General features: G+C 33.1%; 1 protein-coding gene across 11 annotated transcripts in view; it reads right to left on the reverse strand.

Annotated features, from left to right (window-relative positions):
• LOC107993301 (kinesin-like protein KIF13B) overlaps positions 1-14,517 on the reverse strand; it is a 125,456-nt gene that overhangs the window by 8,663 nt on the left and 102,276 nt on the right. For 2 of the 11 annotated variants that reach the window (XR_009831548.1, XM_062080793.1), the window contains exons 9-28: positions 14,056-14,305; positions 13,828-13,970; positions 13,018-13,365; positions 12,420-12,596; positions 11,748-12,270; positions 11,267-11,488; positions 10,924-11,190; positions 10,653-10,835; positions 10,389-10,580; positions 9,996-10,289; positions 9,724-9,899; positions 9,193-9,364; positions 7,004-7,021; positions 4,412-4,486; positions 2,507-2,658; positions 1,740-2,073; positions 1,270-1,529; positions 877-1,060; positions 601-798; positions 223-387 (exon numbers count right to left, since the gene is read on the reverse strand). Coding sequence is in view for 10 of the 11 variants with exons in the window: in XM_062080793.1 (XP_061936777.1) it covers positions 223-387; positions 601-798; positions 877-1,060; positions 1,270-1,529; positions 1,740-2,073; positions 2,507-2,658; positions 4,412-4,486; positions 7,004-7,021; positions 9,193-9,364; positions 9,724-9,899; positions 9,996-10,289; positions 10,389-10,580; positions 10,653-10,835; positions 10,924-11,190; positions 11,267-11,488; positions 11,748-12,270; positions 12,420-12,596; positions 13,018-13,365; positions 13,828-13,970; positions 14,056-14,305 (4,333 nt within the window). In the remaining variant the exon portion in view is untranslated. The remainder of the gene's footprint in view (positions 1-222; positions 388-600; positions 799-876; positions 1,061-1,269; positions 1,530-1,739; positions 2,074-2,506; positions 2,659-4,411; positions 4,487-7,003; positions 7,022-9,192; positions 9,365-9,723; positions 9,900-9,995; positions 10,290-10,388; positions 10,581-10,652; positions 10,836-10,923; positions 11,191-11,266; positions 11,489-11,747; positions 12,271-12,419; positions 12,597-13,017; positions 13,366-13,827; positions 13,971-14,055; positions 14,306-14,517) is intronic. The other 9 variants (XM_062080796.1, XM_062080794.1, XM_062080795.1 and 6 more) reach the window with 9 other exon arrangements.

Here is a 14,517-nt window from a genome sequence, read left to right on the forward strand (position 1 = left end):
GGACAGAAAAGAATTTAATTGAAATTATTTGCAAATTAATTGCTGCCTTTTTTTTTTAGCAAAATATTATTGCCAAATCCTCAACAACAATCGAGATTAAAAGACTGGATCATTTGTGATACTTTAATCGATTATCGAGTAAGATATTAAATTTTGAGAAATGGGAGATGCCATGAAACAAGTTTGTAAGTAATGAAAATTATTCAAGCAAAATATCTTCACCTCTGCTCACACTTCTGCGCATCGGTGCAGGTTGAGGGGTACTGGTGTAATTTCTAAGTGCTCGGCCCCGTTTGTCTTGGATTAATTTGTCCACTTTGACGAAGATTCCGCATTTCGGTCGACACGTGAAGTACCTATGGCCATTCACAGCACCATCGTTTTTACCTGTAACAACAAAAGTAATAGTCTCAATTCTTTTATCGATATTCAATCAAATGAGAAACTTTTACGAATCATTGAAATTCTAGCTAAAATTATAGGAATATTTTTTTTTATTAATTTAATAAGATAGAAGACTAATTGTTAGAAAAAAATATAAATTATTCTACATTGGTAGAGAAAATTAATAATCTTCTGTTTAAAAATAGTGAATCTCACCAGTCGGAGCATCAAGTTCAATTCCTATCCACGTCCCAGATGCAAATTCTGTTGGGCCAACATAAGCTATCACACCGGAATAGCTGTATGGGCGAACCAACACTGATTCACCAACTACGACCCAGTCTGGGAGTGGAGTTTCGACTCTGCTTAAATCGTGTCTCGAACCGAAAGCTGAACTTTTGTCGCTCACATCATCTGTTAAGTTTTTAGAAGAAATTTAATTAGAATATGTATTTGTAAAATAGTTTTTTTTAGCGAATACGATCTATCTACCATCGATTCGTTCAGATGAGCTGTTATCACCGTTTTCATAGGGCATGTTGGGTTGCATTGATTGTTCAAGCCGTGCTGCAGCTTTGCTCTCTGAAAGTTGTGGACGGACCATGGGGAATGAAGCCCTGTGCTGAGAACTCGGAGGCCTTCCTGTGCTAGCAGAAGCTTTCCTTCGTCGCACGACCTGTGATTACGAGATTAATTGTTTAATTTAGTATAAAAGTTAATGATACAGTTAGTTAAGAAAATTCAATTCAATAATTGTCTATAATCGTCGATAAATATTAAAGTTTAATCAGAACATAGAAGTATTATGAGCGGAGTTAATTTCATTTCTTCGATTCTTTGAATGTACAACAGCAAGTGTACGTACAGAGACAGAAAGATATTTACCTTGCCTGGTGGTAGCTTCGTGTGCACAACCGAACTACCCTCCAAAGGGCTGTCTTCTCCAGAATTCGACGCCTGGCTAATTTCCATATCGCTTTTTCTTCTATTACTCAAAACCTGGCTCGGTATATCTTTCTTTTGAATAGAGTTTATACGCGTTGCACCGGTATTTGCATCGCTGTCGCTTTTCGTCGAAGAAACTGGGCTGTCGATGTCCGCATCCACGTAAGTGCCTGTTTCTTCCAAATTTTTTCTACTACGATCTATGCGATAGAAAAACAAAAACATGTGATAACTGCATTCTCTGAAATCCTTACAACGAATATAAAGCTTTCAATTGTTAATATATTTTTGAATATAAATTTCACAGCTGCTGATAAAAATCTAACGACTTCGAAAACAAATCCTTCAGTTATCCTAACGAAATATTTAAATATTCGAATATTTGCTCTGTCAAGAGCTGTTCAACTAACCCTCGCCACAAGTGTTCTCCATCACGTTCAAGTTGCCCAACGCGTTAGTCACTTCGCCCATGTATTCTTCCGGCGTTTCCTCCACCAACGAGCTGTCCATCCTTTCCGGTTTCTTGCTGTCCAATAAATTTCGATATTCCAGATCCGGGGTCTCGTCCACGCTGATGGATTTGACGGAGATCGAGTCCTCGGACGTGAGATTGGTCGTGGACACAGCTTGGGAACCGTAACCACTGCTGCTCATGCTCGGTGTGTTGATCTTCGTCGATTGAAGTTCGACGAGAGAATCCAGTGTGCGTGAAGAAGTTAGCGGTTTTACTGGTTTCACCGGTGCCTGAACGTAATCGCGTGTGATTTGATTGTGACAATGGCGATAACCGCGAGAACTTAAGAATTTTTCTTTTCTTATTTGTCGATCGTGAAGTGACGAGAAGTAACAATTTATTTGATCACACGTTAACCCATTTTCACTTATGTTTCCATTTTCAATTTTCATCCAACAGCATATTATTAGATTAATATGTATTGCATTAAAATTTATCTTTTTTTCTTAATTAACACTTATGAAATTGCAAATCCGAAACTCGTAAGAATTGTTCATATTCGTTTAAATATTTCTTTTCGTAAGATCGTATCACGATCTTCAAAATCTATCATCCATATTTTTAACGAAAAATGAACGTAATAATCGTGTATGTAAGTATACAATACGATTCGAATATATAAAATATACGTAGATATTTTCCAGGCTTAAGAACGTGTACTACCTGATACGAATCATATTCGGAGTAATCAGCGTCGCTCTTCTCTTCGTCCTCGTCATGAACAGGTGTCGTCACTTGATTTCCAGCGTTCGACGTTTCCTCGTGCAGGGTGGTCATTCGTAGACCCAATTTGCCACTCACCATATTTGGAGACGCTAAAAGCGAACATTGTCCGATCAATAAATGTGATTAGAGAATAAAGATCAAAGTCTCTCGCGTGAAAAATTGTGACAATATTGCAAGAATATCAGGGCCGATCTGGCCACCATGATGAAAATCGACGAAAAGGGAATCGATAGATCCATGATTGATCACGATTATTCTCTCTCTCTCTCTCTCTCTTTCTTTCTTGGGTAACAACATACATTCCACTTAATCGGGTTTATGATCACACTAAAAGGTGCCAGGTCGGTTCTGATACACATATATCGGTGATTGCAAAAATATCGAACAAAAGGATTGTGTCCATGCTGTTCCTAAAAAAACGAAAAGGGTAATTGTATATATATTCCACGTATTCGACGATTCCTTTGTCAAATTTTTAATTTACATTGATGTATATATATGGATAAAGTTCAAAGATCCCTCCGTTCTAATTATTAGAGAAACGCAGGATGATCTCGAAATGATAAGAAAAGATCGGATAGAATCGAGTGTATGTACAGTATTTTTATATTGTTCGGGATTTGGTTTGGGATATAAAAGTGAACGATAATCTTGGAATAGATTCGAATAATTGAAAACGTGATCGGCTAAAACTATAATAAGTATCTATCAAGCAATCGAAATTATTATCTTTACGTTTATATTCTGAAAATTCGAATTTCGAAAATAATAGCATTGAGGTCTTGGGATCGTACATCTCTACGTATCATTTATCAATACTAGGATTATTAAATGATATCCGAATAGAAATAAAAATTATCTAAATATTTTATAACGAAACATTAATAAATATATTCGATTCTATGAAATAATTAAGAATTTCAAATCTAGAGCCCAATCGATTATTTTCGATCAAAATTGCCAAATACTTTCATTTCATCGTCCTCATTTGATAAATTAATTTTTGTTTCTTCGATGGATTTGGATATCCTTAAATTATTCATTATCCTGTGTGTATTTCTACGTGTCAAAATGAGTATATATATGAGTAAAATTTCTTAATCGAAGCAAGTGTTCGAATGAGATACTAAAGATTCAAAAGATTCAAGCACATAATACGTGGAATATAAGGCAGCCTGAAATAAAGGTAAAAACAGAAGTAGAAAAAGGTACCGTAAGGTAAATCGTAATAAGCAATAAAACATCGAACACATATGGGAAACTATGCACTGCGGCACGATAAGGCTGCAGTTCCAATAAGGACATTAACTACGGAGAAAAAAGATATCGAACGGAAAACGAATGGTTTTATCGATATCTATTATCATATTGTGCTACGTAATAATCGAAATAAGGTGTAAGGAAACCAAATAATCTACTAATCACTACTAGAATGATCGAATAGACTCTTTCAAACTTGCCAGGATTTGATTAGATTTCTGGAAAAACTTAATTCTTTCTCTATCGAAGTAATTTTCAAATAATTTTTTTTTTAGCAATGTTAATATTACCTGGCTGTATGATATGAAAATACACAAATATAAAAATTCTATTTTACTGTATCTATAATTGTAGTTAAACAAGATGTTTAATATAAAATATTGGAGAAAGATTATTCAATAAAGAAGAATTGTATTCGTAAAGTAATTTCATTTTTTATGTTTTCATAAAATACACCAATGAAATAGAAATTGACTGATCATTATTAATTTTAAATTTCTGAGTTATAGTATCGATCAATCAGAGGGTATCTTTTCATGGCAAATCAGTTTGAAAGAGTTGTCAACAGCGAGTGTCACCTACACTTGGCAGAGGTGGATTGTTGCAGACGTGTCAATGAGTTGAGATTCAGGTTCAGATTCAGGAAAGTTGGTCTCGCTGAAAGGAGATAGACGTACTGATTACACCTGCAATCGTATTCTCCTCGATCATCGCTAAAAACTACATTCTCCTCTTAATGGCGAGCCTTCTTAAACCTTTCTTTTTTTTCTCTTTGCAGGCTTGTCACGAGTGATTGATCACGCCTGCTAGAAGACACTCAATATTATCAATCAAGCCAGATCAGAATATATGTCTCTGTGTCAAATTCGAAGATTCAGAGACTGTGTTGTATGTACAGGTAATTTTAATACTCAGAGGAGAATTGTAAGAAATAGAGACATTACGTAGATATACTTTCTCTCTTTTCAATATATATCATCTATGAAACGATTCAACTCGCCATTTTAAAACAAATCCAAAATGCAAAATATAAATATATATATAATTATTAATTGCAATTAAAATAATTCTTTAGAAATATTTTTTATTATTTTTAAACGTTTGCATCCTGGATTTGTTATAAAGTATATTAACAATAATGTATTAGTTTAAAGTCAAAATAGTGATAGTGGTAGTCACAGCGTTCTCAATAAAAATATCTTCTTTTTACTGTACAATCGATAGCGTTAGATAGACTCTATTCTTTTATAAAGCATGCTTCACTATGTCTGAAACAATAATCTCATGCATCGCTAAATTACTTTTAATTTTTCCCTCTACACTATTCTGAAATTGTTTACTCTGATTTTGTTTGACTTTAAACTAATTTTTTCCTGTAGAGAAAGAAAATGGGATTTTTTTAAATTCTTAATTTTTTCTTTTAAAATATATTTATTAAATATATTCCACGAAGTTTAATCTAGTTCTTTAAATACATTTCAAATTTTCAAATATCCCATTTTCTTTTTTATTCTCCATAAAGCCATAAGCTTTTTTCTTTCTTTTTTTCTAAATGAAAAACAATTTAGTCTCTTTATTGATTAATTAATTATATTTCGATTATAAATATTTCTTTTTGTATAATGAATACAAAATGATCCCAAATTGTTTTTCAGTGGCGTATATATCCACCTAAATTATTAATCAATAAATATTTATATATATTTACACATATATGATACAGTTACCCTACATCAGTTTTCTAAAATATCGCTTAATAGCACATTCACAGGTAGAGACAGTAAAAGTAGAACAATTTCACAAGCGATCTTAATCATCTTTCTCTTTTTACATTTTTTTTTTCATTCTTTACTCTTCAACTGTAATTTGAATCGTGGTAAAAAATATATATTATTTATAAATACGCGTTGGTTCACTCTTTAAATTCAGTCTTACGAGTTGGTAAATAAATTTTACCAATTTTCGAGAATTCGTCAAACGTAATAATTTTCCAACGTTCGACGAATAATCGAAATGAAAAAAAAAAAAAAATAAATAAATAAATAAAAAATACAAAATAAAGATAAATAAATATTTATATATATTATATGTATATAAAACAGAACTAGATAGATAATCGTTTCTATTCTAGTGAAATAAGTTTTGCGAAATAATTATATCTCAATACCCATGCTTTCGATTGTATAGTCAATGATATACAGTGCTAGTGAATATGATTTCTACGCAGTGGTGATCTTTGATAGAAATTGCGATAGCCGCGGGAGAAGATCGTTCTTTCATCTTGCTTTTGCAATGCGTTGACGTGACTTTCTTTTAAGCGATCGATCATGAGCAGAAAAATCATTGTGTGAACATGTGAGCCAGAAACAGAGAAGAGACAATGAACGAACAGAGATTCTGCTTGCACGTAAAAGGGCACATTCGCATGCAACAGTGAAACTAAAACAACATTGCAATTCATTGCAAAGAAACCGTATAGGCATTAACTATTTTCAAAACCTAAAGTGTTGATGGTTCGAAATAAAAAGGAATATAATAAAGCAGCGTTTTTTTTTTTTAAATTTTTGAATATGAGGATAAAAAGCTTAATAAAAAGATAAAGCTTTGTGATCCATCATTAACCGCGCTAGAAAATTATTGTAAATCTTTAAGCCTCGTTCAAGATTCAAGTTACTTCAATTGAAGATGCTTCAAAAATATTCATAATTATATAAATCAATGTAATTATTGAAACTTGAAGAAATATTTCAATATTGAATTAGAAAAAATGTTTTATTTGACAGATTTTTATTAATAAGAATAAATAGAAAAATTTTGAGAGTAGAAAAGGAATTAGATGAAGGGATTGATACACGAATAAAAAGTTCAAATCGACGAAGAGATTTAAAGTGAACTTAATAAATTAAATAATTAATCAAACATTCTACATTCTTCTTATCAACATACATATAATCTCTTCCAGTTCTGAAAATAGCTATAGATCGCAAAAATGAATAACCATCGACACACAATATACACAAATATATATATGTATATATATATATGTACATATTTAAGGCTTACTGGAAAACTAAAAACAACAGACAGACTCAACCACTCACGAGACATATGTATATACTAATCGTCGTTGCCTGTTAGGGCATCAATCAAATATCAATCAAGACTCCATTTTACCTGAGTTCAGAATGGAGCCTTGCGTGGGCCGAAATAGTTGTAGAAGTAGTAGACGTAGTGTTATAAACAGAGGAACAGAGAGATAAGTTGCGTATATTAATATAACTCGGAATTGATCGTTCAATTTTGCTACAAAATTCGCTAATTATATAATAAGGCATTTAAAAAGAAATTCTTGTGACAAAAGTGGTGGAGCTTAAGTGTCGCTGCTAATAATAAACGCTAGGCAGATCTGAGAAAAAATGGATCATTTTTCTTTTCTTCTTTCTTTTTTTTTTTTTTTTTCTTTTACCATGCTCAACTCTTTTTTCAGCCATGATTTTCGTGAATTCACGTTTCGAATGAGATTTCATCGAACGAAAGAATCGTGCGTAAAAGTTGAACATAGCGTGGTGACATAACAGTATGATAGAAGCTGTAAATAGAATAAATACGAAGTTCCAGTGTGTAATTTGCTAAGAGGGAGATCGGTATTACCAAACATCTTTAAGGAGAGTGATCAAACGTTTGACGGTGTTTGTTCTAAGTGAGTGAGCGATTTCCTTCCATGGTATCTTTTTTTTTTTTTTTTTTGGTTTGAAGAAATTGAAAGAATTATCGTTATTTATTTTTAACCCTTTCGCGCGTTGCCACGAAACTTTCGAAAGCTTCGTTCGAAAAAATTCTATCAATTTGAAGCTTGTATCTTTGATCTTAAAAATTTTTCATGATACTTAGAAATTCTTAAGGTAATAAATTTTTGGATTTATCTCGAATCGAGTTGAAAAAAAACTGATAAATAATTGGAAAACTTCATAATAATTATCAATATATTGAATATATTGAATATATTGAAAGAGTTAAAAAAGAATTGCGATTCTTTGATAATTATGTAATGTATAAAAGACACGATGGAAGGGAATGCTAACGATGGATGACATGAATTTCAATAATAAAAAAGAATAAAAAAGGAAACGGATGTAATGATTATCTTCCATTATTCAGAAACAACATATCCAATACCAAAGGAAGACATAACAGTGGAATTTTAAAACAGTCAAAAACTAGGGCAAATCTTAAAGTGACTATCATGGCAAGGTGAAATATATATATATATATATGTATATATAATATTAAAAAACACTGCATAAGCCACATTTCATAAATGAATGAATAGACTTTTCGTCGAATATAATTCAAGAAAGCGAAAAAATCAAGGCAACCAGAAGTGATCGAAAAAACGTAAGTAAATCGGTATATATATATTTATTCTAAGACTAAGATTTTCAAAACATAGTGCCATTAAAATTTATCAAAGCGTTTAAATATTATCGATAATTCAATTTGTGATTTAAGCAAACTAAGATGTTGCATTCATTAAATGATGAAATTCGCATAAGATTATAAATTCGTAAATTCCAATCAAGGAATAAAATAAAATTAAAAAAAAAAAAAAAAGAAAAGAAAAAGAAAAAAGAAAAACAAAGAAAAGAAAAACGTTAAAAATAAAATTCGATTAAATTTTATGTGAGTAGCAATCCATTTAGCATAAATAATTCTGCGTTCAGTGTAACAAGCTCTGTATCAAAGAGCAGCGTAATAACGAAACAAAATAAGATTTGATTTGCTAAATTTGCTACGCCTTCATCAACATCATGGCAAAAACGCTTGCGGAGCAAAAGAACTCTCTTGCAAGAAATTTTGGAATTACCTTTTTGTTGGCGTGCTTATGGTAGTACCGTTGGATATTGTTAACAATTATTATGAACAATAGTGTTAATTCAATCGTTGATTAATTACGATTAAGATATTAAAAGTGATATGCGATATCAGTTGTATTATAATAAAATGGATTACTACAAAATGAACGGTGAACTAATGAATGAGAAGATGAATTGTATGAATGAATATATTTTGTGTGAACAATAAGAAAAGAATCCTTTAGTTTATTATTATCTCATTAACCGAGTTATCAATTATTATTTTTACGCGTACATCTTCTATGATTTCATAAATTATATTATTCAAAATTTAATCGTTTATTCAATAAATTGCAGGAACAAACGTAATAATTGTATACATTGATATTTCCAGTTGCTATTTTATATAGGATGTGCAATTAAGAAATCATAGAACGTTTATGATTTTATTATTATTGAAAAATGTTTCACTGGAAAAATGTAATAAGTATGATGCGAACATTTGCTTACCGATTCCAAATGGTTTAGAAACTGGTGCAGAAACGAAGTTCTCATCGTTTCTGGTGTGACCCGTGGATGCACGACGCGAATGAAGTATTCCATTTAACTCGGTGTTGAGATCAGTCACGCTTTCAGAACGTGTCACGTTTAGAGAGTCCATCGAGGTGTCGGATCTCATGATCTGTAAATAGCAGGTATATCGTGTTACTCGCCTATATCTTAAAACAGATATTATATGATGTAACCATAGTTTGTCTAGAATTATTAGAATTGAGAGTAATGGTACAAATTGTCCATCATGTAAATTTTAATTCTTTTTTTTTTTTAATCTTCCAACTCATCAATGAGATTTACTTTATCTCGTGCGATCAAATGATTCTAGACAAGCTAAAAAGATGGCAAAAACCCATTAAATGCAAATAAAAATTTCTAAAATTCTACTGATTCGAAATGAACGAAAGAAATATTTGAATTTGAAGGGAGAAAATACCAAAATATAAGAAAAGAAAAAGAAGAAAACAAATTAAACGAAAAGCATACAGTGCGTCCGAGACGGCGTAGAGGCAGTAGTACCTGCGAGAAGTTGGGTACGCTTGCTGTCTTGCGCATAAGTGGTTGACCTTGTGCTTGCAGTAATTCTTTTACCGCGACACTTTGTCGTAACCGGTCTAAAGTTAAGATACTTTCCACCGCAGAAACACCGCGTGTATATTTTTCTAAGCAAACATCAGACATGTGAGTGTTTCGATTATGCTTTTGTCCAAGTTGATCTTCAATTTATAAATATTCCGCTAATTAATCATTAAATTTACCAATGTAAGTTTCACCGTCGCATAGGCTGTTGTCTTCGCCACTGGCGGCTATCTGTGCCAAACTTTCGCGATCCTCCAGTTCTTCGCTTGCCTTTGGTATATTAGACACGACCTCGTAAGTGACTCCAGTTTGGGTCAAACAATCGGTACGTACGATCCTTTTGAAAATTCTGTCTGTGATACTTTGTCGTTTGTAGATGTTCAAGGCCAATCTTTTGCGCAGTACGAGGTCCATTGGCGCTGGATGGGAGAGTCGTATCGTTGTCTTCAAAATTAAAAATACTCGTTCGTTCGCTGAAATACGAGAAAATTGCAAAAATATTATTGTTACAGTTTGAAATATCGTAATTTTCAATATTTTTAACTGTTATATTGCTATTATTACAACTTTACCGTCTGTGACTTTGTTCAGATGTTTGTTATCGTGTATACTGGAGTCCCAAGCAGCGATGGCGCACACATCCTTCTCTATGTGACGAATTATAGGCAAATTGTAAAATTTATTACCATGTTCTTTTGGTAATATAGAATTCACCCCAGTGACGGAGACTTCTTCCCCTGACTGATGCGTTGAGAGATCATCGGCTGTAAATATATAATTGTTAGAGAAATGTTATATTACTGGTGGGTATATGAATAAGATAAAATTGTACACACCGTTGAGATCAAGAAATAGAACAGGAATATGTGGTTCCATGCCTGCAGGAGGATTCCAATCAGCAGGGGCACCAGGGATACCTGATCCTGCCGCAGGAACTAACACTGCGTTTCTTTCCTCCGTCAAACTGACCCATTGATCTACTAGACTTTGTTCTCGTTCTATATCTTGTTCAGTTTTATCTATATAATAAAAATCATAGGTTGTTTAATTGATGCTCAATCATAGAATTTCTCATTTGAATTAATATTTCAAGTTTCTATCGCATACCCTGTTTATTAATAAGTTTTTGTATCTGTTGATCCAAGTATTGTCTCCTTCTCATTAATGCTTCACTCCATTTTTCTCTTAATATGCTTAAGTCTTCATCCTGATAACTGTCCAATGGAATTTGAAGACGATTCCTTACGGACACGCTACCAACTGCTATATTTAATATCGATTGACAAATAATGGGTAATGTTCCTGAATTTTGTACTGGTTTTACACGAACTTGTATTCGTCGTTGCTGACCCTGACGTAATTGATAAATACCCCCTACAAACAAATATTAAATTATATTAATTTCAATGTATTAAACTGTATCAAATTTAAACGTAGAGAAGATGCATACCTGTCCACGTATCTTGCTTTACAACTACATCCACTGGCGAATATTCTCCTTGCTCATTCAACTCTTGAATTTCAACCCATAATTCGATCTTCCTTGTTAATTCCGACCATCGATCAGCCAAAGATCTAGCTTTGGCAAGTTGTTGCTCGACTTCCCAGCCTGGTTTGCTTCGGGAAAATCCGGCACTTCGGTGTCCCCAAACTTCTATGCTTAAGGCCCCTTCTGCAAATGAAAAAAAAAATATATATATATATTTTATATATTTCAACTTTTTTCATCAGATCATTCCATGAATTAAATTTTTGAAGAACTGGATTAAATTAAGATTTATATTAGATAGATTTTATGAATTAAGAATAGAAAGCACACTGGATAACTGATATTAAATTACCTAAAATGCTTTGATACTCTCTCACACATGCAGGCGTGATAAATATTATTGTGTAATCTGCTATTGCAATAAATTTTCGCGATAACTCACCTGCACAGTGTTCGATAAACTCCTCCGTAATAGGCACGGTAAAATCATTCGTGTGATCGAACTTGAACACCAGAGAGTCTCTTTGCCCTATCTGGCAATTCGAGTTCAATTGTTCCGAGTTGTCCACGGCTGGGACTACTGTGGGATCCGAATATCCGCAGAACATGTACTGACAAAATACAAAATGGCTGAGGGACAGTGGCAAACCCGTTGCTTGCTTGATAGTCACGCGACACGTGATGTGACTGGAGCCGGAATAATCCTCAGGCTCTGACGAGGTCGAATCAGCCGACGATTCCGACGCCGCCTCGCAGATACGATCCTGAGGGAAGTGACCAGATATGCGACTAATCTCGACCTGCAGTCGTCCAGCGACTTCTCCTTGTTGGCTGATAATTGGCGTGTGATAATCTAATCGAACGTCGTGAAACAAAACCTCTAAGAAAATATTCGCTACTCCAATGAGGTTGTGGTTCTCCTGGGACTCGTAGAAAGGGTCTTGAGTTTTTCCGGGAACTTCATCCTGTTTAAATTTAAAAAAAGTTTTTCAAATTAATTAATTTTAATTTTAATTTCAGTTGGCAAATTAGAAAGTTTTAATTTTTTTTTAAATTAACTTAAAATAGAAGGTTTTTGTTGTTTAAGAATTTTTTGAATTCGTTAAAATTGTACCTTAATGGCAGGCAATCGTTGACAATTGTTGGGATCCTTTCTATCTTCGTACATATCCCGCATGTCGACTAATTTGTTTTCTAACTTCTCCATGGACCACACTTGGCTACCCATATTTGTCCTTTTCACTAGAATTGCAGGCTCGCTGACGAATGCGCCCCGCTGAAAAAATACACTCTACATGTCGAAGAGTGTGAAAGCAGAATAAAATAAAGCAAAACGAACATAAACATAAATGAAAGAATAATGGAAATCAATAAAATAAAAAAAGTATGGTGAGAACTTGTAAAAGCAAACATGTCACAATCACAAATTAAGAGAACAAAGATAAATATATAACGTAAAATATATTCAAAATGAAATCAATATTAATAAAAATTAAATAAAATTAAGAAATTTATAAAAGAGTTCGTTCTTTCGATTCTTTAAAATATTCAATAAAAAAAAAATAATATCAATTCAGTTACATGATATATCAATATCTATAAATAAAACTTGCTGTCTTCTAAAAGAATAGGAAAGATAATATATACATTTATATATGAACATCTTTAATAATCAATTTAGAATAAATTAATCTAAAGTAAACAAGTATTACCTTTCTGTTTGGACTTAAATTGTTGGGCGGAATTTGTAGAGTGACACTAAACTTTGTTTGTTTCCCCATCTCTTCTGCCAAGAAGTTAGCTTCCTGTACCAAAGCGTTCGCCTTCAAAATGTCGGCTTTCAATTGGCCTAAACTTCTCTTAAACATCTCGTCTCTTTCTTGAGCCCACTTCTCCACCCGCATTTGCGTAGTTGGTGTGCAAGCAGGAAGTTTACCACTTTGACTGCCCCTTAGGGGGTCGTATGGTACGTAAGGAGAATAAGGTGTCGATGGAGACAAAATGTTGCGAAGCTGCTGGAACTGACGTTCGTATTCTTGTCTCTGTTTCTCCAACGCAACCTAAAGATAAAAAGAAATCGTCACGTTTAACTTGATAAAACTTGATAAACAAGATGCTTAAGATTTATATGTATCTGAATTTTTGGTAACTTGTGATAAAAAGAATTAAGACTTATCAGTTAAAATTCTTAGGAATTCAATTTTCTTATCATTAAGAACATAAAGATTTGTAGAAAATATAGAAGTTTCTGAAAAATAATAAAGACATAATATTTATGATAAAATTGTTGCCATTTATCAATCAAATAATGCATTTTATTATTATTTTATAATATTCAATTCTATAATCATTTCTTGCTGGTCTTTACATTGATCATGTATAAATTCTTAAAATAATCAATTTTTTATCTTTGATATCAACGATATCTCTTCATCAAAGTTTATAGAACCAATCTCTCTTCTCTTTAACATCAGCAATATCTCTATAAATCCTCATCAAACATCATTTGTCCCCAAGCATACCTGTTTATCTTCCTCGTGCTGCTTCTCGAGTCTGGCGATGGCTCTTTGTATAGGGTCGTTCGACAGCTCGTTAAGCATAAGTTCTTCCCGTGCAAAGGTGTAATCGATATTCTGTGCCGGCGTCTGAGGTTCACTGTTGATCGCTGGGAGCAGAAATAGTTACATGCATACACGAATATCACGCATCGATCTTAAAGAATTCAATCAACGATATCCATTAAGCGTTACCTGTTGCGCTTCTGGGACAATTCACCCGGAAGAAATGATGATTTCCCCAGACGATCCTGTCACCATGCAACAACGGTGTTTTCTCAACTACCTGAGTGCCGTTCACGAAACACCTAGCACCGTTTAATGGCGTCATATAGAGGCCAGTCTCCTCTATCGTGATGACACAATGCTCAGGCAGGATACCAAGTCCGTGCAATTGGATATCTTGCTCTGTCTTAGCCGAACGTCCCCCAACCAGAGTTCTTTCCTAATTTTTAACAAATACAAATGTAATCAGAAATATCTTTTTGTCTATTTTTATAACTTTACATTTGTACTTCAAATGATGAAACGATGAAATGGAATTCTTCATTTATTTAAAATTGATCTTTAATTAAAATATATTCATCTTATTTATGTGCACAAAGAATAAAATGAAAGAAACTAATATATGGGAACATGGTAGATAAATGTTTTACA

This window comes from Apis cerana, linkage group LG10 (assembly GCF_029169275.1).
Source record: "Apis cerana isolate GH-2021 linkage group LG10, AcerK_1.0, whole genome shotgun sequence".
NCBI lineage: Eukaryota > Metazoa > Arthropoda > Insecta > Hymenoptera > Apidae > Apis > Apis cerana.